Source organism: Monodon monoceros, unplaced genomic scaffold, assembly GCF_005190385.1.
Source record: "Monodon monoceros isolate NGI ecotype Baffin Bay Population unplaced genomic scaffold, NGI_Narwhal_1 Super_Scaffold_9, whole genome shotgun sequence".
Classification (NCBI taxonomy): Eukaryota; Metazoa; Chordata; class Mammalia; order Artiodactyla; family Monodontidae; genus Monodon; species Monodon monoceros.
In genome coordinates, this window is record NW_021703786.1 from 30522462 (window position 1) to 30546717 (window position 24256).

The 24256-nt window shown below is 44.9% G+C and overlaps 1 protein-coding gene across 2 annotated transcripts in view; it reads right to left on the reverse strand.

The window, feature by feature from the left end:
* NUP85 (nucleoporin 85) overlaps positions 1-23209 on the reverse strand; it is a 28411-nt gene extending 5202 nt beyond the window's left edge. The window contains exons 1-11 of one of the 2 annotated variants that reach the window (XM_029211465.1): positions 22375-22498; positions 19870-19963; positions 17795-17957; positions 13455-13525; positions 12872-12915; positions 11680-11749; positions 10375-10496; positions 6866-7000; positions 6639-6761; positions 6297-6428; positions 5943-6049 (exon numbers count right to left, since the gene is read on the reverse strand). In XM_029211465.1, the coding sequence (XP_029067298.1) occupies positions 5943-6049; positions 6297-6428; positions 6639-6761; positions 6866-7000; positions 10375-10496; positions 11680-11749; positions 12872-12915; positions 13455-13525; positions 17795-17957; positions 19870-19963; positions 22375-22407 (1094 nt within the window). In that variant the 5' untranslated portion in view covers positions 22408-22498. Of the gene's footprint in view, positions 1-5942; positions 6050-6296; positions 6429-6638; positions 6762-6865; positions 7001-10374; positions 10497-11679; positions 11750-12871; positions 12916-13454; positions 13526-17794; positions 17958-19869; positions 19964-22374; positions 22499-22818 lie in introns of those variants that run through there. The other variant, XM_029211466.1, reaches the window with a different exon arrangement.
* Positions 23210-24256: the final 1047 nt, after the last annotated feature.

The following is a 24256-nucleotide window of genomic DNA, read 5'->3' on the forward strand; positions in this document are numbered from 1 at the left end:
GCTCCGGACGCGCAGGCTCAGCGGCCACGGCTCACGGGCCCAGCCGCTCCGCGGCACGTGGGATCCTCCCGGACCGGGGCACGAACCCGCGTCCCCTGCATCGGCAGGCGGACTCTCAACCACCGCGCCACCAGGGAAGCCCTGATTAAATTTTTTACATCACCAACTTTTGTAAACTCTCTAGCATCACTCTGTATAGAGTAGACTATGCACTTAACTGTCAGTGTGCGTACATCATTTTGAGTTATATTTTTCATTTGTTACTTGGTGTAGGCCTTCCTGTATCTGTATATAATGCCTATTTTTTAAATCTTGGGAGACGGAAAAGAAGCTTTAATGGTTCCTTTCTGTAAGGCAAGATCAACCCCAAGTAAAGTGGAGGGAGCAGACTAAGGCAATACACTGTCCCAGGCGTAACCATTCACTAAGGTAAACAATTCTGCTTTCAGGATATCAAAAGAATCGGGATTCGTTTACACTGAATTACTGGATAAATGTTTAAAACTTTTGCCTTGATCTTAGGGATACGGATACTATGATACTTCATCTGCTCCAGAATTCCATCATTATGGAATGTCATTTGGCCTCCCTAAATTTCATATGTTAGATATATTCCAGCTTTACTAACAGCTATGCATATGTATCTGACATGCAAAAAACTATGCCAATTTTCAAAAACGCTTGTATTTCTACTACCACCTTCGAACACTAGGCTCTGTAAGTGCACTACATGGTATACAAAGCATCACGCTCCAGTGCGTTTTTGTTGTTGCTGCTGGCTGTGCCTCTCCGCTCGAGGGATCTCAGTTCCCCGACCAGGGAGTGAACCCAGTGAAAGCCCCAGAACCCTGACCACTAGGCCGACAGGGAACCCCCTTTGCTCAAATTCTTATAGGGTGCTTCCTCGGTCCAGGATTGCCTTTAACGATGACTTTCATAATTTTGTAATTCTGCTGCGTTCCTTCTTGATTTTGTCCTTTTTAGACAAGAGTCCCAATAAATCCGGTATCTCTTTATGACAGCCCCCTAAACAAACCCTGACTCGCTGGATGTTTGTTCTCTTAACTGTTCTAATTTCATCATAGGTCCTTCATGTATCAAGTTTTTTTTTTACTTGGTTGCACCAGGTCTCAGTTGCGGCATCCATGTAGGACCTAGTTCCCTCACCAGGAATCGAACCTGGGCCCCCAGCACTGGCAGCGTGGAGTCTTAACCACTGCGCCACCAGGGAAGTCCCAATAATTTAAAAGTTTAAAATACTGTTATTTCATTAACTAGAGAGCAATTTAACGAAGTGTGACAACTGGACCTCACGGCTGCCCCTCAGTCGGTCGCTTGCCTCTCTGTAGCCCTTTCATCTATAAAATGGAGTCATTGTGCCTCTTGCCTACCTGGACTGTTTCAAGAAAAAAGTGGCAGAACAGACACACACTGCTTTGAAAAGATTATTTTTGAACAGTACTCTATATAAATAAAACAACAGTAAGCCTGAGCGTGTGGCTGACACTACTTGCCCTCTGCTTAAACTGCTTACCAACAGCTACACAGCTGTGTCCACAGGAAAGCACTGCAAACTGGTTCAAATCCAGCCCTGCTACTCAACGACTGACCACTTCACTTCTTCTAACTTCCGCTTCATTGTCAAAGTGAAGGAATTATAATGGTCAGTACAGTGCTTTGAGATTCTGAAGCTATCTTCAGAGTTATGAAAAATTCAAATATAATAGATGAAATCAGAAATGACCAGTCCTAAGAATAAAAGATCATATAAGGTGAGAAAGTGTAAACTGAGAAGATGTAAAAACAAGCTGCCTCCTCACATATAAAATCACGCACATCCCCCACCCCTCCTAGAGTAAGTTCTACATAGAAAATTAGCCATGAGCGTTGTCTGAGCAGAGGGCTGAAGGATGAGAAGGAACCTGCCAGAGGAAGACAAGGGAAAGGAGCATTCCCGAAACAGAGGAAACAGCCAGTGTGAAGGCTCAGCGGTGGAAAGTAAGCTTGTCTCGTTCCCACTTCAGAATGAAGCCCGTGTGACTCTAACTTCAAGGCAGGTGGAGGCCAGCTCACTTAGGGCCTTGTGATGAGAAACCACTGGGACAGTAAACAGGAGAATGACATGGTTTAAGTTTTTTTTTTTTTTTTTTTTTTGCGGTACGCAGGCCTCTCACTGTTGTGGCCTCTCCCGTTGCGGAGCACAGGCTCCGGACGCGCAGGCTCAGCGGCCATGGCTCACGGGCCCAGCCGCTCCGCGGCATGTGGGATCTTCCCGGACCGGGGCACGAACCCGTGTCCCCTGCATCGGCAGGCGGACTCTCAACCACTGCACCACCAGGGAAGCCCATGGTTCAAGTTTTAAAAGATTACTTAGGCTCTTCTGTGATAATGGACAATACAGAGACAGGTGATAGTGGGAAGCCAGTAAGGGGCCACCTGTTAACAGTTCAGGGAAGGGCTTCCCCAGTGGCACAGTGGTTAGGAGTCCATCTGCCAATGCAGGCTACACGGGTTCAATCCCTGGCCTGGGAAGATCCCACAAGCCGCAGAACAACTAGGCCCATGCGCCACAACGAGTGAGCCTGCGCTCTAGAGCCCACGATCCACAACTACTGAGCCCGTGTGCCACAACTACTGAAGCCCGTGCTCTACAATGAGAGAAGCCACTGCACCACAACCAAGAGTAGCCCCCGCTCGCCACATCTAGAGGAAGCCCGCGCACAGCAACGAAGACCCAATGCAGCCAAAAATAAATACATAAATAGATTTATTAAAAAAATAAAAACAGTTCAGGGTAACAGTGATGGGGCTGGGCCATGGCAGTGGCTGGGGAGGGAGCAAGAAGTAGCTGGTTGTGAGATATATGGTTGTTTTTCTAAAAACTAAATGTATTTACTTATTTATTTATTTATTTTTGGCTGCGCTGGGTGTTCGTTGCTGTGCGCGGGCTTTCTCTAGTTGTGGCGAGCATGGGCTACTCTTCGTTGCGGTGCCAGCTTCTCATTGCGGTGGCTTCTCTTGTTGCAGAGCACAGACTCTAGGTGCGCGGGCTTCAGTAGTCGTGGCACGTGGGCTCGGTAGTTGTGGCTCGTGGGCTCTAGAGCGCAGGCAGAGGCGCACGGGCTTAGTTGCTCCACGGCAATGTGGGATCTTCCCGGACCAGGGCTTGAACCTGTGTCCCCTGCATTGGCAGGCGGATTCTTAACCACTGTGCCACCAGGGGAGCCCCAAGATATGTTTTCAAGTTGAGCTAATAGGACTTACCAATAGACTGGTTAGTGCTTAAGAACTCAGTAAACAGTATGGACTTTGGTAAACGACCACTGAGGCCAAGAACTAATGAAAAGGCTTGAGTGACTGAGACTGGAAGAAGTGCTAAATGAAAACGGACACCAGGGTCTTGTGCAAGTCTGAACAACACAGGTTTTGGATGTTCACACACATATAAAATGGAGAATTCTGAATGCAGTCTCTAAATGGAACAAGTGAACAACCTCACTGTTCAAAGAAGTTCACGGAAGACTTAAATTAGCTGCTCTGGGGTGGCCTCTGCTGGAAAAGGGAGAACTCTGGAGCCGGGAAGACCCGCGAAGGCCTATAGTGAAGGCCCTACCCTGGGTTAACAACTGTAACCCTCCAATGGACTGTTTGCCCTGCACTGGGGCTGCTGTCACCCCCTCATGCCAACCCCATGTCCTGCTTTTCTGGTGGCTCTGCAGCAACCACTGCCTCTGACCAGCCAAGATCTGGTGGCTGTGGACCTTCTTCTATGAATAGAGCGTAAGGGTCTGTACACACCGCTCTACCCTGAAGCCAAGGTAATGGGCTGGGCCAAAGGTCTGACAAGAAGATTCTAGATTAGGCAAACATTAAACTGGATCTCTTCTTAGTTTTTGAAGGAAGACCTATTTCCTTTTAGTTCGATACTTCTGGAGGACTTTAAGAGCACCAGGAAGATGCCATCTTGCCCAGCTCCCTGTGGAGTGTGTACCAGTTCCTGTTTTCCTTTTGCTGGACAGCAAGAACTAGCAGCTGCAAACCAGAGGGGAAGAAACGCACCCTTGGAGGATTCCCAACTTCTCCTTTCAGCTGTGGGGATAACAGGCAAACACGTGGCCCTTCAGCAGGGGCTGATGAACTGTGGCCTCCCAGGGCCTCTATGCTCTGCTTCAGGATCCCTCTCTGCCCCTTAGGGCCTGGCATAGTTGACATGGGGGTAATCAGGTGCCCCTATAGAAAGCTCCCTTCTAGCGCCTTGAGAAAGGATTCCCCTCATTCCCCTTTCACAGGGCAGTCATGAACCCAGCTGACATCACACCCAAAGCAGCAAGGCTTTCCTATACCACCAGCCCACTGGCCCAACCCCAGATAGACACACCTCTCTTCCCTGGGAATCGAGCTTGGGCCTGACTGGTACAACACGTGAGAAAGCAGGCATTCACGAGACCCCAGATCCAATCCTTCCCCATCCAAGAGGGCATTATGTCTAAAACTGTGCTACTCTCTCTGAAGGTACTTCAGCCCTTCTTCCAATTCGTGGATGAGGTCCCGGGATTTGCTTTTCGGTGCCTCTTTCAGAATAGGGTAGGAAGTAGCTTCCCGATCAGAAAAACCCAAACTCCTAGTTTCACAGCTAACAGAAATACCTCAGATCCTTTCCGGCTTGCCGGAGCAAGAGACACCCAGACTGAGGGGCTGCAAGCCTTACCCTTCCTCAACTGGCATGAGAGTGATGCCGTTTTCTGTGGCGTTCATAAAAGCCACTCCTCTTCATTGGCATGTCCTTATCTTTTCCTTCTACTGCCACTGAAAAGAACAAGGTACTTTCCCTTTTTATTGTCCTTCCTCCTTGCTCTGTTCAAATCTGTTTTGATCTTAAAAATCCAGATGTGGCTTATGAAGGAAGCCCTGGAAGAAATAACCCACTGCCGTTTAGACAACATATTCAGGAATGCCTATTACTTCAAATTATAGGCAGAGTCCCTGACAAAGCCAAATAACGATGCGCGAGCGCCTCTGCGAGTTACTCTCACTAACCCTCCATGCAGTGCCTCGCTGGCCGCCAGCCACCATCAGCTGAGTTCTGTAAGTCATCTTCCAGCTCCACTAAAGTCCCTATTTCACAGGTTTGTGCAAAAAATACTGACACAAAGCCCCTTTTCCTTTCTCCAAATCTAACATCATTTTCCTGAAGCCCTGGCTTGCTTTCGGCCAAACAGCAAGAGTAAGGTAGGGGGTAAGACCTTCCCACCGCCCAGATCTACTAACAAAGATCCAGTCGAAGTCGGTGAATCTGATACGCGAGCAAGGCCATCTGCTCCAGTTCCCAACCTTCTCCCTTCTCCAAGTCTTTGGTGCAACACCTACTTTTCCGGGCTGGACAAGAAGAGAGGGTAAATTCTTTCTGACTTACTACACATGGGAATTTCTGGAAAGCTTTACCTTGGATTCAGTTTCACATTCCCTCTCCTGCCTTGCTGAAGGTTCGGGGAGAGGTCTGGGGAGAGGGCTGATACAGAATCCCTGCTCTGAACAGACCCAGCCGGGAGCCCAATGGTGTGGTGGCTCTTGGCTCACCGGAGTGAGACTGTTGAGAAGTCCCTTAAGGTGGCTGCATGTCCATCAGGTTCCAAGAAATAAGTTTGCTGGCTGTTTCTGGATTTTAAATATCAAAGTGATTTCCTGCAACCTTATTTTAAGTAAACATCCCTGAAATGCAAACTGTTATAGACACATTAGCCCTCCAGCCTCAGGAAGGCCCCCAAGCTTGTCCAGAGAGAAGCCACTGTCTACCTAATGTGGCAAGAAGGTTAAGACACCAACAAGAAGGAACAGGACATCCTAGAAAAGGATGGCAGTGCTGGCTGTACAACACTGTGAATGCACTTAACTGAACTGCACACCTAAGAGGGTTAGAATGGTGATGGTGCAGCAGGTCCTACCTGCACTCCTTGATCACTTGGTGGATGTCAAACTCGAAGGCTGCCATCAAAATGTTGTCCAGGGGTTCTGGGCTGCTCTCACCTCCCAGAAACAGGTCAAGGCTGGACTGTGGAAAGGTGGTGACCCATTCAGTCGCCAGATGGAAGCAGAGACCCAGGGGGGAGGCAGCACTGCTGCATAGGGAACACCGGAGCAGGGTGATGGGGTCCTTCCAGAAGGGGCCAGAGGAACGCTCCTGCCTGTTCTCCAGGGAGGTTCAACCCAATGAGGCCACACGGTGAAAACGACCCAGCAGGGAGCAGAGCCCCCAGGATCCCTACTCCCCACCCCCACCCCAAGGAGCTCAGACTCACCTGGGCATAGAAGTGCAGGTCCATGGGTTTTACTGTGGGGTGAGAGTACAGGAGCCGGGTCACTAGGAAATGATACCAGTTACTCAGAAGCTCCTTCTGCTCCAACAGCGCAGCTTCATCTCCCAGCATGATCTGAGAAGAGAGATGCTTTCCCTTAGGTCTGGGGGTGACTTCCCGATAATGCTCCTGACCTCGACTGGAGCATCTGGTTTGAAAGCTCTCTCCTTCCCTCAGAGCCAATAAACAGCCCTGTCTCAGGAGGACATGTCGTTGCTGCACTGGATGCCACAGCCCCCAGGGGAAGCCAACTTGGACCCTGGCCTGGACTTGCTTCCCACAGACCTTGCAGAGAGACTCGAGGTGAGGACTGGAGGCGAACGTGCCGTCCTGGAGGTGCCGCTCACATCCCTCGTGCCAGTGCTGCCACTTCAGCTCCAGCTCCGTTAGTGTCTGAGTGTTACCAGGCTACGGGAAGAGACGCAGAGAGATGCCATCACCGCACAAACCCCTTACACTCATTGAATGAACCCACCTCCACGACCCAGAAGAGCAGGGCTACTCGCACATACGCTGAGAACAGGCATGGTCCGCATCAGGTCCCCAAGGATTCGGCACATGCCTGCAGAGGTGGGGTTGGTGTTGGCTTCCTTGGAGAGCATCTGTCGGGCCTCATCCAGCCGGCCCTGCAGCACCAAGACGGTCACCTGGGAGGGTACCCAAGAACACAAGCATTCACGGAGGCTCGGAAGCCACTCCCCTCAGCCCACACTGGCTTCCTAGCCTTGGAGAAACGTGATGGTTCCCTCCCTCCAGAGGTAATCCAATTCATCCAATTTCCCAGTTTTAACCTATACCATGCTTTTCAAACTGCACGTTGTAACCCATTGCAGGTTATGACCAACTTTTAAAAAATAAATAAAATAGAAAATAAAAAATACCAGAGTGTATCAAATAAAGTATTGGCTCATAAACGTTTCAGTTCAAATACATATACGTATATATACAAACGCTCAGTATAAATACAGTTGATCCTTTCTATTCAGATTCCGTATTTGTGAATATGCCTACCTGCTAAAACTTATTTGTAACCCCAAAGTCAATATCCGAGGTGCTTTCACCGTCATCTGTGGGCATGTGCAGAGGGGCAAAAAATTTGAGTCACCTGATGTGCACATTCGCAGCTGAGGCTGAACGAGGTGGCACTCTACATTCTGGTACCAGCTCTTACACTAAATTAGTGTCTTTCTGGCGATCTATTTAGTGCCACGTTTTTTGCATTTTTGTGCTTTCTGTTGGGCCCCCAAGCGTTGTGCTGAAGTGCTGCCCGATTCCTAACTGCAAAGAAGGCTATGACATGCCATACAGAGAATGTATGTGTTAGATAAGGTAAGAGAACATACGTGTTAGATATACATGTTCATTCAGGCAAGGATTATAGTGCTGCTGGCCACGGGTTCAATTTTAATAAATCAATAATACATATTAAATAAGGTGTCTTGAAACACAAACATACACAAGATTATAAACTGATCAGCGGACAAAAATGTTGTGACCAGAGGCTCGAAAGAACCCTGTAATTCCCCCTACAAAGAGCAATGGTTCAGTAATCGAGAGCTCAGGGTTCCAGGCAACTTTACAGACCATAACTATCATGAATAATGAGAATCAACATTATATACATACAAGTATATACGTAAAACATACACAGTAAAAGTTCTTCCATTAAGCCACGCTCAAAAAAGCCAAGGATATATAACCTGACAAGTCCCCAATTCCTCTCTCTAGCCTGGACTTCCTTCTCTGAATTCCAGACATGTATATCCTACTGCCAGTCAATGTCTCCACTTGGCTCTCCTAGGCATCTTGTTTAACATGCCTGAAAGTAAACACCCGGGCACCTCCAACTCACCAACCCACATTCTTCTATTTCTTACACATCCAATCCATTAGCAAATCCTACCACTGTATCTTTAAATTGCACCCAGAATCAAGTCACTTCTCACCATCTCCTGCGCTCAGCTCTTACCCTTGTCCAAGTTGCCACCTCTGCCTGGTTTAGGACCTCAGCCTCCAAACTGGTCTCTCTGCTCTGCCTTTGCTCTGCTCTCAGCAGTGTGGCCAGAGGACCCTTTGAAAACCTAAGTTAGATCACAGTGCTCCTTCGCCTGACTCTCCAAGGTCCCCGTCACCCCATCTGACTCAGGAGTAAAATAGGAGCTCTAACCTTGTCCATCAACTAGCTCATACATTTATGCCCTTCAACGAATTTAATCATAGCAGCCATGTGGGGTAGGTGTTGTTATTATCTCCATGGTACAGAGGAGGGAACTAAAGGCTGTTAAGTAGCTCATTCAAGAGCTCACAGCTGGTAAGAGGCAGAGCTGGGATGCTAACCCGGGCAGTTTGGCACCACAGGCCATGTTCTTACTACTCAGCTACGCTGCCTCTCTAAAAGCTAAAGCCCTCACCCCTCCTCACCTTCTTCAGGTCTCTGCTCACATGTCACCCCACAAGGGAGGCCTTCCTTGACACCCCTACTCTAGCACTCCCAATTCCCCTCCCTTGCTTTATTTCTCTCCACAGCACTTCACTTTTACACATGCTACATATTCGACTTGTTTCTGTATTTATCTCCTGTCTCCTCACCCAAGATGTAAGCTCCATAAGGGCAGGAATCATTGCCCTCTTTACTCATGGTTGTTTCTGCAGTGCCTGCAAACAGTAGCACTCAATAAATACTCAGTGAATGAATCAGAGACTCAAAATCTAGGCCCAATAATTTCTGAGCAAAGTCTCTCCCCGTTACCTGCACAGATCTCCTGGCACCAAAAGGCCCAGGAACAGCCTTGAAGGCGACAACTCCTTACTTGAATTTCAGATTTTATAAGTCTCCATTATTCAAGTCAACCAGCAACCTCCTCCCTGCTCCCTCCCAACTGCGTCACAGGTCGGTAGAGGTGACTGGGAAAGTACTGCTCTCATAAAAAGAGAATACATACACACAGGCTGACTTTCAAAGTGATAATCCAAAGTGACTCTGGGATCATCAATGTCTTTGTTTTGTTTTTGTTTTTTAAATATTTATTTATTTATTTAGGCTGTGCCAGGTCTGAGTTGCAGCACGCAGGATCTTCGTTATGGCATACAGGCTCTTTAGTTGTGGCATTTGGAATCTTTAGTTGCGGCACGCGTGTGGGACCTAGTTCCCTGACCAGGGATCAAACCCAGGCCCCTTGCGTTGGTAGCACGGAGTCTTAGCCACTGCGCCACCAGGGAAGTCCCAAGGTCTTTGTTTTTAATAGCTTTACTGAGTTACAATTTATACATTATAAATATTCACCTGTTTAAGTGTATAATTCGATGAATTTTAGTGAGTTCCCAAAGTTGTGCACCATCACCATAATCCAGTTATTAGAACATTTCTATCACCTCAAAACAATTCTCATGCTCATTTATATCAAACCCCTACCCCAGCAGCTATCCATTGGTTTTGTATTATCTTCATGCTTTCTAACCCTTAGATCCACAAAGAAATCAAAATTCCCTTCTCACTGCAAAGTCTACAAAGCATTATTTTTCTTACATGATAACTTAGTTCAAAACTCTCCCACAGGGCTCCCCTGGTGCTGCAGTGGTTAAGAATCCGCCTGCCAATGCAGGGGACATGGGTTCGAGCCTTGGTCCGGGAAGATCCCACATGCCGCGGAGCAACTAAGCCCACGCATCTAGAGCCCGTGCTCCGCAACAAGAGAAGCCACCGCAATGAGAAGCCCACGCACCGCAACGAAGAGTAGCCCCTGCTCACCGCAACTAGAGAAAGCCCGGGCACAGCAACAAAGACCCAACACAGCCAAAATTAAATAAATTAAATAAATAAATTTATTAAAAAAGAAAAAAAACAAAACCTCTCCCACGGAGCAGGGAAGAAAAAAGACCTAAGCATGTCTCCATAATTGCAGACTCAAAGAACCAAGTGCACACAGGCTCAACAGGCAAACCCTCAGGCCTGCCGGTGAGCACAGGGAAAAGAGAATATAAGGTGGAAGGCAGGAAGGCCCAGCCTGCATGAGGGTCTTACCAAGTTCCAGAATCTCTCGTGTTTGCTTGGATTCTCACTGCCCAGAACATCTGCCGACAAACTGTCCACCTCACACACATGCAGTTGGACCCAGTCAAGGAGGTGAAGGAGAAGAGGGCCAGCTGGAAGGAAAAACTCTCGTCACACACAAAAGCAGTAAATTCCACTTTCCCAAAGTACAGACAACGCAGGACACACGAGCTGACTATGTAGGAAGTGTTTTATCCCTCTTAAGTGAGCACACATGTGGTCCTGAATAAAGGGCTGAGCGAGCAAATGGACTTTTATGGAATGCTTCCTCTGGCCAGGCAGCTCCACCTTTCACTGACTCCTGGGAAAGGCTGGACATGAGACCCAGACCTCACCACCCCACCACCCCTCAGATTCTTCAGAACTACGCAATACTCACTGGCTATGTAAGTCATGGCCATGTAGGGACTGGTACTGACTAGGTGCCAGGTATGCAACAATGATGAAAACACAGCGACAGCCCTCAAAATCTACTGGAGGAGGCGGGCACATAAACAACTAATTTTAATTTCAAGTTGCTCTGTGCTTTAGCAGGAGTATGAATAAAAAGCTATGACTACAAAGAGACTATTAATACACATTTATGAATAACAGTAAACATAAACCATTAAAAGAATGCAAAAAAGCCTGTAGCACCTCCACAGAGAGCCCACTCAAGCCAGGATACTGTACTGACCACAATTTAATTCAAGATCAACAGAATAATTCGGAGCGGACCATTAACTTGTAGGGTTGCCCCTGCCCCAATCACTAGTGAAAGAATTGTCAAAGTGACTTTGCCACCTACCACCTAATTCCTCTTCATATCCGTAAAACCTTTTTCCTTTTTAAAATTTTAAACAACAGAAATGTATTGTCTCACATTTCAGGAGGCTAAAAGTCTGAGACTAATGTGTTGGAAGGGTTGGTTCCTTCAGAGGCTAAGGAGGAACCTGTGCCACGCCCCTCCCCCAGCTTCTCCTAAAACTTTCTTAAGCTTGACCAGTCCATGATATAAATATCGACCACCCCTTTCGCACGCGAGTTTAATATCTGTTTTCTTGGTATTTTTCAGGGGTCACCTGCCTAAGAGTTTAGATTTTCAGAAGACTGTCTGATTCTTTTTGCAGTATCTGACAGAACAGCAGGCTTCTTTGGGTATCATGTGATACTTCCTGATGGTTACGCTGATGAAAAGCAATGAAAAGAGCATTCTAGGCAACAAAACACTCATCACAACATAGAAAAGGGCAGGGGGACACCTTTGATGCTGTGACAAGATGATTCTGTGCTCACCTGGGGCTACTTCAATAAAAAGAATCTCACAAAGGTTCCAAATGAGCTCCATTGCTGACAGACTGGAGACCTAAGGAAGAAATGGAGACAAAGTTTTGACTGAAAACATTCCTGAGGTTTTTTCTTAAAGCAAAGAAACAAAGGATAGCTTGAAACACCTCACGGTCATTCATTAACTCAACATCTACTGACTATTCCTATGGCAGGGTTTCCCACAAGGCAGCCAGTGAGAGAATTTAGGGGGTGGGACACAGACTAATATTTTCTATTTTAATGGTTGTGGTTTTAGTTTAATGTGCATTAGAAAAATATAACTAGCTCATTACACCCATGATCTTGATGAATATTAGGAAGAGGCTTTGACTGTAAAGGGAGAGACGATTTTTAGAAAAATATTCACTAAATAATATTACAATATATAGATACAGCAAAAATTGTCAAGTTGGTATTCAAGGGACTGACACTTAGGAAACAGTCTACTAAAAAGCAAACCCGGGACTTCCCTGGAGGTCCAGTGGTTAAGACTGCGCACTTCCAACGCAGGGGGCGCAGGTCTGGGAACCAAGATCCCATGTGCCGTGGCCAAAAAAACCCCACAAACCCAATATAAGACACCAAAATAAATCGGGTCTGGACCCTGCCCTTAGGAATATGCAGTATTCCCTCCCCCACCATTCTTCTGTGCAAAATCACAAAATACCTTAACCATAAGGAAAAATAAATGTTTTGATGACAGAGATAATGCACCAGTCCCTATTCACTACTGAGTTTGAACAATATCAAAATTCTAACCAAAGAAAGAGAGTTCTTTAAGTCATCTTCCAACTAAAGTTAAACAACCGGCAGCTTAAAAATGTTGGGTTCATTAGCTGAGTTCAGTTTATGAGACCAACCAGTGATTCCAAAAGCTCAGCTCACTATCTCAGGTGACACAATGTGGTTAGGATTTATATTTCCCGTAAGAGTTGAAAACTAACACAAGTATTTACCAAGCACATCCTTGTGTTCCAATGTGCGAGGCCTTGAAGGGGGCACTGGCAAGTTCAAGGTGATTCTTAACCACCCCAAGGAGTTGCCTATCTACCTGGAAAGAGAGACTTCTGCAAAACCAGTGACTGCAATGCCACTGCAGGTGGGTGCTGAGGACGTAGCTGGACATAAAGGAGGTACCAGTACAACAAAAACCCCTTACCTGGATGCTAAACTGGCGGTCACTGGCTGGATCTTTACCAGCAACTAACAAAACACAAGACATTTTAAGTGAGCAATAAAACCTTAGTCTTACTGTTATAGCTTCACATATAAGTACTGTGGCTTGTGCCTTCTAAGACCATCCATTTTCACTATAGATTTTTTGAAAAAGGCTTCATAGCTCTGTTGTAGATGAATGATCTTAAACCAAGGCCTTCAAATTACAAATGGCTCTTTCAACTACAATACAGCAAATGTAGAGACCACCATGTTATATAAGACTCTACCCAGCATCTAGGAGTCACATGGCTCTCGTGGTTATTATGACTTTAAATCACCAAGGTCAAAGAACTGGGAATGTGATTATCGAAGATCTTGAATTTGGCCCTTCAGCCTCATATGTGTCAACATAATATGTTCTAATTTGAAAAACGTACTCAAGACAATTGCCAAAAAATTAAGGATTATGTAAGATGGGAAAGTAGGAGTTTTGAACTGGAATGTCAATCAGATTTTAACTTGTCGTATTTATAGCCAGATAAATCCTTCAACTATTATCACATACAAACAGACAAAGTCCTTACTTGCAAGCTGGTGCATTTCCTCCAGGCATGCTCTTATGACTGATCGGTAGTTTTTACTCACTCGAACCAACCTAAAAACAATGAAATGACATAAAAGACGAACCTGGAACAGTTTGTGGTGATAGAAAGTAAGGAACATCTTGTGAAGATAGAAAGTATAAAAAAAAAAAAAAAAAAAGATAAGAAGTTGCTGAAAGACAGGAGCCAACTTGAAGGAGCTCCTAATGACCAAAGCTGAAACAACTTGAGCGACAAAATAAGTAAAACACCACATAACCCACTGACTAAAATAAATATCCTTGAGTCCGCACTGATATTAATTGTTGCAAATGAGACCCACTGACGGACCCTAAAATTAGTGGCTGAAATTTGAGGAGAAATGGGATTTGCAGAGTCGCAAGGTTTCTCCCCCAAATACTTATTAGTTACACAGGGAAAGATGGTAACTTTACAGTACAGAAACCACATTAACCACGCAATCAAGGTCAACAACAACATAAGAAGGCCTCAGCGTCATGAACCTCGTGATACGATGTACTGAGAAGGACATATCACACCACTTCTGTGGTATTCTTGCTAAAAATGCATAACCTCTGTCCAATCAAGAGAAAGCACCAGACAAACCCAGGACAGTTTGAGGGACGGTCTCCAAGACAATTGGTCAATATTTTTCAAAAGTGTCAAGGTCATGAAAGAGATGAGGGAGAAAAAAACTAAATGCAATCTCATTTGGCTGCAGAAGAGAAAAAAGGACATTAGTGGAAAACTTAGTGAAATTCAAATAAGGTCTTCACTTAATCATACTGCATCAATTTTTAAAAAAATTAATTAATTTTATTTTTGGCTGTGTTGGGTCTTCATTGCTGTGCACGGGCTTTCTCTAATTGTGGCGAGCGGGGGCTACTCTTTGTTGCGGTGCGGGGGCTTCTCATTGTCGGGGCTTCTCTTGTTGTGGAGCACGGCCTCTAGGCGTGCAGGCTTCAGTAGTTGTGGCACGTGGGCTCAGTAGTTGTGGTGCACAGGCCTAGTTGCTCCGCGGCATGTGGGATCCTCCCGGACCAGGGCTCGAACCCGTGTCCCTTGCATTGGCAGGCATTCTTAACCACTGCGCCACCAGGGAAGCCCCATACTGTTTCAATGTTTAAGTTTCCTGGTTTAAATACCAGTAATGTGGTTATGTAAGACATTAACATTAGAGAAGCTTGGTAAAGGATGTACAGAAATCTACTATTTTTGTACCTTTTCTATAAGTTTAAAATTAGTTCAAAATAGAGTTCTTCAAAAAGGAAATAGCAGATTGTAAAGCTACTCCAATAAAAATTAATTTAAAAAAAATTTGGTAGAAAGGGTTCTACAACTAAGCAGGTGGCAACAAGGTCATCTCTCCATCATCACCATAGGCTGTTTGAGATAGGAGAGACCTCACAGGTCTATCAGTCTGGGTCTTTGTTTTGGAAATGATGCAAAAGAAGCCTAAATCATGGGGTTTCCCTGGTGGCAAAGTGGTTAAGAATCCGCCTGCCAATGCAGGGGACACGGGTTCGAGCCCTGGTCCGGGAAGATCCCACATGCCACGGAGCTCCTAAGCCTGTGCGCCACAACTACTAAGCCTGCACTCTGGAGCCCGCGAGCCACAACTACTGAGCCCACACGCCACAGCTACTGAAGCCCACACGCCTAGAGCCCATGGTCCGCAACAAGAGAAGCCACTGCAATGAGAAGCCCTCACACCACAACGAAGAGTAGCTCCTGCTCGCCACAACTAGAGAAAGCCCGCGCGCAGCAACAAAGACCCAACGCAGCCAAAAATAAATAATTAATTTAAAATTTTTTAAAAAGAAGCCTAAATCATGCTCTAAACACACACGCACACACAAAGGAAATAGAACAAAACAAACAGAAAGCAATTGGCTATTAGTTACCAATATGCACATCCTTAGCAAGAAACATTAGTTCTAAACGAAGAAACCTAAAGGCCACCTACTGGCTCCATTTATTTTCATTCTTATTTATTTTTTTTTCTGGCTCCATTTAAAGATGAACAGAAGGGCTTCCCTGGTGGCGCAGCGGTTGAGAGTCCGCCTGCCGATGCAGGGGACATGGGTTTGTGCCCCGGTCCGGGAGGATCCCACATGCCATCGAGCGGCTGGGCCCGTGAGCCATGGCCGCTGAGCCTGCGCGTCCGGAGCCTGTGCTCCGCAACAGGAGAGGCCACAACAGTGAGAGGCCCGTGTACCACAAAAAATAAAAATAAAAAAAATAAAGATGAACAGAAGCTACAATGGGGGCAGCAGGAGGTGAAGCAACTTGCACACACTGTCTCACCTAATCCTCACTACTCCTTACCCCCTTTCACAGTCAAGATTCAGGCCCAAATAAATAACTCACCCAGCCAAAAAACAAGGTAATATGCTGACCCTCACGCACAAAATAGGAGCTACCATCCCACCATTAGTAGGATATTTACTAATTTATTAATTCAGCAAACATTTTAGAGCACCTACTGTATAGATGCACGAGGAGATCTGGGAACAGAGGGCCCGCATAAATAAGACGGGGGTCCCTGCCTTCCAGGAATTACAGGACTTTTGACATATTTTTTCCTTGGAGTCATAATAGATTTCTCTGAGTTATCAATATTCTGTACCAGAGCCTCTTGTCATCAGTGATCTCTCATACACAGACACATACATAGACATAGACAGACACACACACACACACACACACACACATGCGCGCGCTGACCAGGGTATCCTCCAGGGTGATTTATTTGTAAAATGCTTATCAAGGAAGTAAAACACTGTGACACTGTGGTTAATAATAAGACATATAAAACTGGTCTTCGGGACTTCCTGCAGGGGGTGAGGGCTCGATCCCTGGTTGGGGAACTAAGATCCCCCATGCTGCACAGTGCAGCCAAAAAGTAAAAAAAAAAAAAAAAAAAAAAAAATTAAAACTGGTCTTCATCCCCAGTCCCTGACCCACAGCTCCTAAAATCTTTGAAAATTCCTAAGTGATAAGAGTGCTAGAAGCATCTTTTGTTCCAACTCTGGGTGGCTCCTGGATGAGGGCTGGTCACAAGAAAGACCAAGTCATAATTAGAAACTTGAAATTTTCAGCCCTGTCCCTGACTTCTCTAGAGGGGAGAGGGCTGGAAATGGAGATAATAATTGATCATGCCTACATGAGGAAGATTCCATAAAATCTCAATAGCATGGGGTTTGGAGAGCTTCCAGGTAGGTTAACACATCCATGTACCAGGATGGTGACACAACCCAGCTCCAGAGAGACAGAGGTTCCTGCACTTGGGACCCTTCCAGACCATGCCCCACATACATCATCCAGCTGTTTTTCTGTGTCCTTTCTCATATCCTTTAACAAACTGGTAAATGTGTTTCCTTGAGTTCTGTGAGCTGCTCTAGCAAATTAATCAAACCTAAGTTGGTCATGGGAACCTCTGATTTATAGCCAAGTTGGCCAGAAGCTGTGGGTAACCTGGGGACCCACTATTTGTGATTGGCATCCGAATGGGGGACAGTTTTGTGGGACTGAGCCCTTAATTTATGGAATCTGATGTTATCTCCAAGTAGACAGTGTTAGAACTGAGTTGAATTGTAGGATACCCAGCTTGTTTCAGAGAATTGCTTGGTGGGGGAAAAATCCCAGACATCTGGTGTCAGAAGTGTTGTGAGGAAAACACAGGAGGGAAAAAACTGTTTTTTTGTTGTTGTTTTTTTTAATACAGATACCAACACTGTCCATTCCCTAACCGTATGAATGGACTCTAAGAAAAACCTAACACAGGGGTTCTCAAAATCCACTGTGCTTAAGACTCACCTAGAGATTTTAGGATCCACCCCTAGAAACTGTGGTGATATGAGGTGGGGCCTAAACAAGTACCTGACACTGATGCAGTTAACTCATGAACCACACTCCAAACAATTCTAGTCTTCAAATAATACAAGTTTTCTGGTCTCTTCACAAAAAAAATGCTTTAAAAATAATTCTTTAAAGACAAAACAAAACTCCCAAGAGTGGAACCTCATTCAATGACTCTCAGGTGCTTATTTGGCTTAAATTTTATTCTTTGGAGGGTAAGTGAAGTAGGAATATAAACAAAGAAGCAGCCAGTAAGTCAATCAGCAGCCACTCGCACATTCTCTGTAAGACATTTCCATCCATGACCATGTATACTGCCCACTAAAGAGGACACAAACTAGAACCAGGAGTCCCTTATTTCTCCAGGAGAGCCACCCATCATGCAAAAGGATAAGGATGCATTTCATGCGGTTTCCCACAATTCAGCTCTGGGCTGCAGCACCTATCAGCAGCCTACTTACTGAGCTTTTCTAGATTTTCCAGTCAACTCTTCTTCAATTCTCTGGAGGCCCACAAAGATCCCATGGGATTCATTGAAGAGTTTTCTCAGGATTTGAGAGTAAACATCCTCATTCTTTCGGATTATATGGATAAAGGGGCAACCTGGCATCATGTCTGATTTTTCTGAAACAAAACAGAAAAAAAATTTAACACCTATCACCATCATCCTCATGAAAGAACCCACTCTAAAAACTTTGAGTATCTAATTACAAAAGCTTCAGCTTCTTTGCTACTGATTTCATTTATTAAAAATGATATGAATTATCATTTATCCACACGTGAATTTTTACTTTTTTTTTTTTTTTTGGTCGCGCCACGCGGCATATGGGGTCTTAGTTCCCCAACTAGGGCTCGAACCTGCACCCCTGCAGTGGGAGCATGGGATCCTAACCACTAGAATTCCCCACACATGAATTTTTAAACACAAATGTTTACTCTCAGACTTTACTCCTCAATTCACTGGCATATTTTGTAATGACCTTTCACCTCCATCAACTGAAATATACTAGAAAAAAAGAGTAAAATCACTTAATATTAGCCTATGTAATATTCAGTAAACAAGATAAACCTACAGCTGAAGTTTTATATAACATCAAAGTAAATATTATTTTTATATTACTTTTTTACTGCCACTACTCCTAAAACAAAGAATCACGAACTGACTAAACTATTTTGCAACAGTGATGAAAAGGCTCTATAATGATAAATGATTAGCCACCAACTTGGGGAAATTTCTTATAAACAACTTCTCAAATAAGTTGTGATAATGTTCAATGGCTTGTCTTGAAAGTGATTTCAATAGATATAAACAAAAACAGAAAGAAAACCTTGAGTTTCCAACAATCGAGGACAAGCCAGAAATGTTGATAAGCTCTCCTATTAAGTAGGAAAAGGGCCATCCAGACCTAGTCACTGAAGTTTCTCTTCTGAGCAACTTCCACAGCTCTGCCAAACTTGAGATCTTCAATACCAACATATCCCATAAATATTTAACAACATTAGGGATAATTTTTTATTTATTTATTTACTTATTTGGCTGTGTCAGGTCTTAGCTGCAGCTTAGTTGTGGCATGGGCTCTAGAGCGCGGGCTCAGTAGTTGCAGTGTGCGGGCTCTCTAGCTGCGGTGCGTGGGCTCTAGAGCGCAAAGGCTTAGTTGCCCCGCAGCATGTGGGATCTTAGTCCCCTGACCAGGGATTGGACCCGTGTCCCCTGCATTGGAAGGCGGATTCTTAACCACTGGACCACCAGGGAAGTCCACATTAGGGATAATTTTTAACTATAAAATCAAGAAAAACTACATTGCTCAAAAATTACATGAACTTCATACCATGTAATCTGTCAAAATTATATGACCTTCATTAGCTCAATCTGCTCCTTGTAAGAGGAGAACCTCCACACTTGGATAAAGAATGTTGCAAATATTACAAGAAAATCTCTTCAGCATTTTCTGAGATTTCTCTCTTGAAAAGGAGAAAGGAAAATCAAATATCAAGATTTCAGTTTTACCTTGCTGAATCAGTATTGGAAAGGTAAGATCCATGTCTGTTACCTAATGGAGCTTAGAGAACAAAGCCAAGGACAAATCATTTTGCTCTCCAGCTCATTTGTGCTACGTATTAACAGCCTACGAAATTCAATCAAGTTCACAATGCTAACATAAAGGGCTATGACATTTGCAAAAATTCACAATGAGGGGACTATTATAAAGACAATTAGTAAAAAAAATTAATTAAATTTTTTAAAAAAAGAGAATTAGTTACTCTGGACAAAAAGGAAAAAAAGCTTCACGTATTCAAATATAAAGAAAACCTTTCTTTAACACTGGAAGACCATTGTTAACCTTTTTTCCTGGACTCAAAATCTGCCAGGTCTCATAAATCAATGAAAATCTTAAATAGCTACATAGTTTCAAAAATGAACATGGTACAAAATAAGTGCAACTGTTTCATATTTCAGCTAGTCATACCTGAGAGAAGAAAGAAAAACAAATGTGCCAAGATAGATAATCTAAAAGAAAAGAAAAAAAAAAACTACCTTTTTTGTTGAAAGAGGTTTCACACACCAGCATCTCCCCTGGACCCCAGTCAAAACACATTTGCTTCTTCTGGGAATTCACTCCCGGAATCAACTAGTAAAAAAAATAAGGCACAGAAATTGTTATTCTTCCTAAAGGCTTTGCTTTCAAATTACTTGCAGGTATAATCCTAGAAGCCAGTGGTCGTGAAAGTTATTAAGTGCTAATCTATGAACACAGCTGAGTGTGACTGAGCAGCCCTGTCTGTTAGGCCCTAAATGAACAAGTGAATTTTGCTAGGCACATCAACCCAGCCTGTCACTTCTGAAGTGCTGATAAAAAGGAAAGCTACACCCCAATCAATTACTATATGGTAATTCAGTGATCTGTAGTTCAGAAAAAGGGAAGTTAAAAAAATTAAAAAGGAATTGAACTGTTTGTTACTCACTAAAAAGACAGAGACCTCCAATCCCATGGCTTCTGTGTCACATCTTTTATGACTTGATTTTTTTTACTCCAACTCAGACCAATCCCTCTAAGTCTCGGCTTCATAAATCCAACTGCCTAATCCACACCTTTATGAGCTGTCTAACCTCTAGAGCTATACCCATAACGTCAAGAACCAAAAAAGGAACTCTCGATGCTCATTCCCAAACCTCATTCCACTCCCCCAGTGGGACCAAGCCTTTCCCAACTGTCAGGAACAATCCTTGTAATACCCCGCTTTCCCTCATCACCCACTGAGTTTATTTTAGCTAAATATGCATCTGTCCTATACCCCAGCAATTCCATTTCTAGGTATTTATCTGCAAAGAAACAACCAAAGAAAGACAACAAGAACTGTAACTTATATTTTTAAGCGCCCTTGACCTAAAAAGATAAGACCACTGGCCTAGAAAAACTGCTCAAGATTATTCTCTCTCTGAATCTACACTTAAACATCCCTGAATCTGCTAATTACTAACTAGCCGTCATGTGCCTCGATAAGAGGAAGCAGTTGCGTGAAGAGCAGGCCCAACAACTGCTACACGGGTGACAATGGTTTTCAGGGGTATTCATCAGCCTCCTGAGGGTGTGTTCAGCGTAAGCCCAAAGAAGACTAACTCTCAAACACCCACGTGACTGAGTTCGAACCTGCAGAGCTGAGGTTCAGATTCTAGACTATGCAGTTCTGCCAAGATCATGCCCCCCGAGAGGCTGTGTCCGCAAGGCCAACCAGTTTCCTACCTGGTCTCCCCAACACCAATGTAAAGCTGGGTTATCACAGGTCAACCATCACTACTGGGGGCAAAATTAAGCTTAGATCATTTTCATTCCATTTGTAAATGCATGACTCATTGTCATGGTTCAATAAAAAAGTGGCTCTCCTGGGCTGCACAAGGTACTGGGAAGGTTTCCCCATCCAAAGATTCGGACATAAGTGAAGGAGGGAAAAGCAAGATAACACGTAGTCTGTAAAAGTTCCAGTGATTCCGATAGCCTAATTTTTCACCCCGGAAACACTGACATAGTCCTTGATAGACATTTAATATTTAAGATACTTTATATATGCATTAAAAGTTAACAATCTACAGCATATAGGAGTAAGCTTTATAGAGAGTAACAACCCACGTTAACTGCTATTTGAGATCTCATGTCTCTTTTTGTCCAGTTAGCTTTGAAATGACTTCTATTTTCAGTTTTTGGTTCTGTCAGATACTGCTTTGCAATCTGATGGCTTTAGCTGAAAACTGAAGGCATCTTAACCTTCTAAAAGGCAAAAATACAAGGTCAGGCAACTTGCAGTTTAGTGGGGCTTATAGGTTACCAAGAGCTAAGAGAATCAGAACAAGCCTAAACGGACAGAAATATTTGACCTAGTCAGGAAAGGCTTTCCTGACAAAGAGGCTACTGGAGCTTGCATGTAAGAAATGAACAGGATATAAACCTAAGAGAGAACAGATCCCAGGCAGGGGGAATAGTAGGTGTCTCTTATCTAACAACCATGAATCTCTTTATAAGCATCGTAGATCATCCACACCTGACATACTCTCTTGAGAGTTCAAATACAACTGAAAGGAAACAGAGCAATAAAAGCAAGAATAGTCGCCCGAAGGAATAATTATATTTAGTAAACCTTGGGCCAGCTCAAGCAAAGCCAAGCTCACGGCGTTGCGATGTGAAGCTTAGCTCGGCTGGGAGAAAAAAGCCCCAATTCCTGTGCTTGGTTCAAGCCCGCTCATTAAAGCATGAGCCCAAAAGGAAAAGCCAGAGAAGTAGGAAGGTCGGGAAGACAAGGGACGGAAAGGGATGGAGTGGGGCCTCCAGGGCCAGGTATTCTGAGTATACAAAGGGGCAGAAACCCAGCGACCACTGCGACCCAAACACGGGCACCTAGTTAATGTGACTTCTGGACGATGGTAATTGTACTGAGGGAAGGGGACGAGCACCTCGCAGGCGGCAGAGAGATAGACAAGCCTGCAGGGACGAAGCGGACCCAATCCTCGGACCTAGAAGGCAAACAGTACTGTTCGAGGAACCCTTACAGTGACTGTCGGCTCGCCATCTAGCTCCTCCATAGCGCAGCACCTCACCGCCCGGAACTCGCAGGGTAGCCAACGCTCCCAGCTCGGGCCTCCCGCTCCGAGCCGGCTGCGAGAGAGGACCCCGTCCGAGCACCTCCCGAACCGCCTGCAGGGCCAAACCTCCAACGCCGCAGGGGTCTCTCCTCTTGGCCACGACCACCCCTCTGCGGCACTCCACACGTGTCTCTCCTTCCTGGCCTCGACAATACGACAGGGAAAACAGCGCCAGCGGCAGCCTATCCACACAGTACCGCTCTCGCCAGATCCGGCGCCGCCACGGACAACCCCGAGCCAGGCAGAGAGAAGGTCCCGGAGACGGCGGGAGCGGCGGTGATGCGGCTGCGCGTGCGCGGGCCGGGGCGAGCGCTGGGCTTGGTAGGGGTGTGAGTGAGCGCACTACCTTACCCGATCCTGGCTTTGCACTCCGCTTCTTGGTCTGCAGGTTAGCGTCGTCGCCGCTGCTTCTCTGAACAGTGTCCGTGGCGAGAGAGCCCTGTCGGTTCTTCGGGCTTGTGTACGAAGGTATTCGCCGCCACTCCCACCCCAAAAGGCTCAAAAGTCATGGGGACAAAAGTGATGCAACTGAAACAGCTGTGAAATTGAGACCCCTGGGTTCAATTGAAAACAAATACCGGTTGTTATCTCACAAAAGAAAAGCAGGAAAAGACACTCAAATTAGGGAATCCCAGGTCTTATTATGGAAAACCTCAACAAAAGTGCTCCAATAGGGGCTTCCCTGGTGGCGCAGTGGTTGAGAATCTGCCTGCTAATGCGGGGACACGGGTTCGAGCCCTGGACTGGGAGGATCCCACATGCCGGAGCAACTAGGCCTAGGCCCGCGAGCCACAGCTACCGAGCGTGCGCGTCTGGAGCCTGTACTTCGCAACGGGGGGCCGCGACTGTGAGAGGCCCGCGCACCGCGATGAAGAATGGCCCCCGCTCGCCGCAACTGGAGAAAGCCCTCGCACAGAAACGAAGACCCGACACAGCCAAAAATAAATAAATAAATTTAAATTAAAAAAAAAAAAAGTGCTCCAATAGCCTAAAGGAGTTATTTATTTTGTAAATGCCGTATTTACAAATATATAAACATACAAGGAATAGAATAGTACTGGTTCTAAATTCCCAGATAAGCGAGTTTTTTCCTTTTTTTTTTAACGAACGGAAGGTAATTCGAAATCTTAAAATAAAGCTTAGAAAACAGTGCCTGAAAATGTAGCAGCTTTTATTAGTTAGGAAAGAAATTTGATCTGAAAACAAAACAAAATTTCAGTAATTTTCTTGGGGAAGGCTGCTTTCCCTGAGATGATTCTGAACGACCTATTTGAATGGTGAAAATAAGATGACTTGGAGTGGTTAGGAAAATCCTATCACCCCAATAGTTTGTTCTTTAGAGTTACACACTGTTTAGTAAAGGAAGAAAAATCCTGTGGCTATCACAATTTCATCCAAATTCCTATCTCTGAAGACAGCCATCTATAGGATAAAATTTAGTTTTGCGCAAAATTCCACACTGTTCAACCATCTGTGTCTGGCTGCATATTCCAAATGTTTCACAGAGTTTTACTGATCTGAGTGTTTCTGACACCAGTGGTGTGGCTACGAGAAATTATGCATTCGTGTCCATTTTCTAGTGGGTAAAAAGAGTCCTAATATTTTTCAGAATGTAAAATAAACATTCAGTAGCAGATAAATCAGTTTTTAAAAACTGGGTATTATATCTGCTCTATTAAAAATTCTTCAAGCAGCAGAAGTTAAAGGCAAACTTAGTAAGACATTGATAGAAATCATGCCTAATTTCCTCCAGAAAAAATTATTCTGGGGAACAGGATGAAAGACCAGC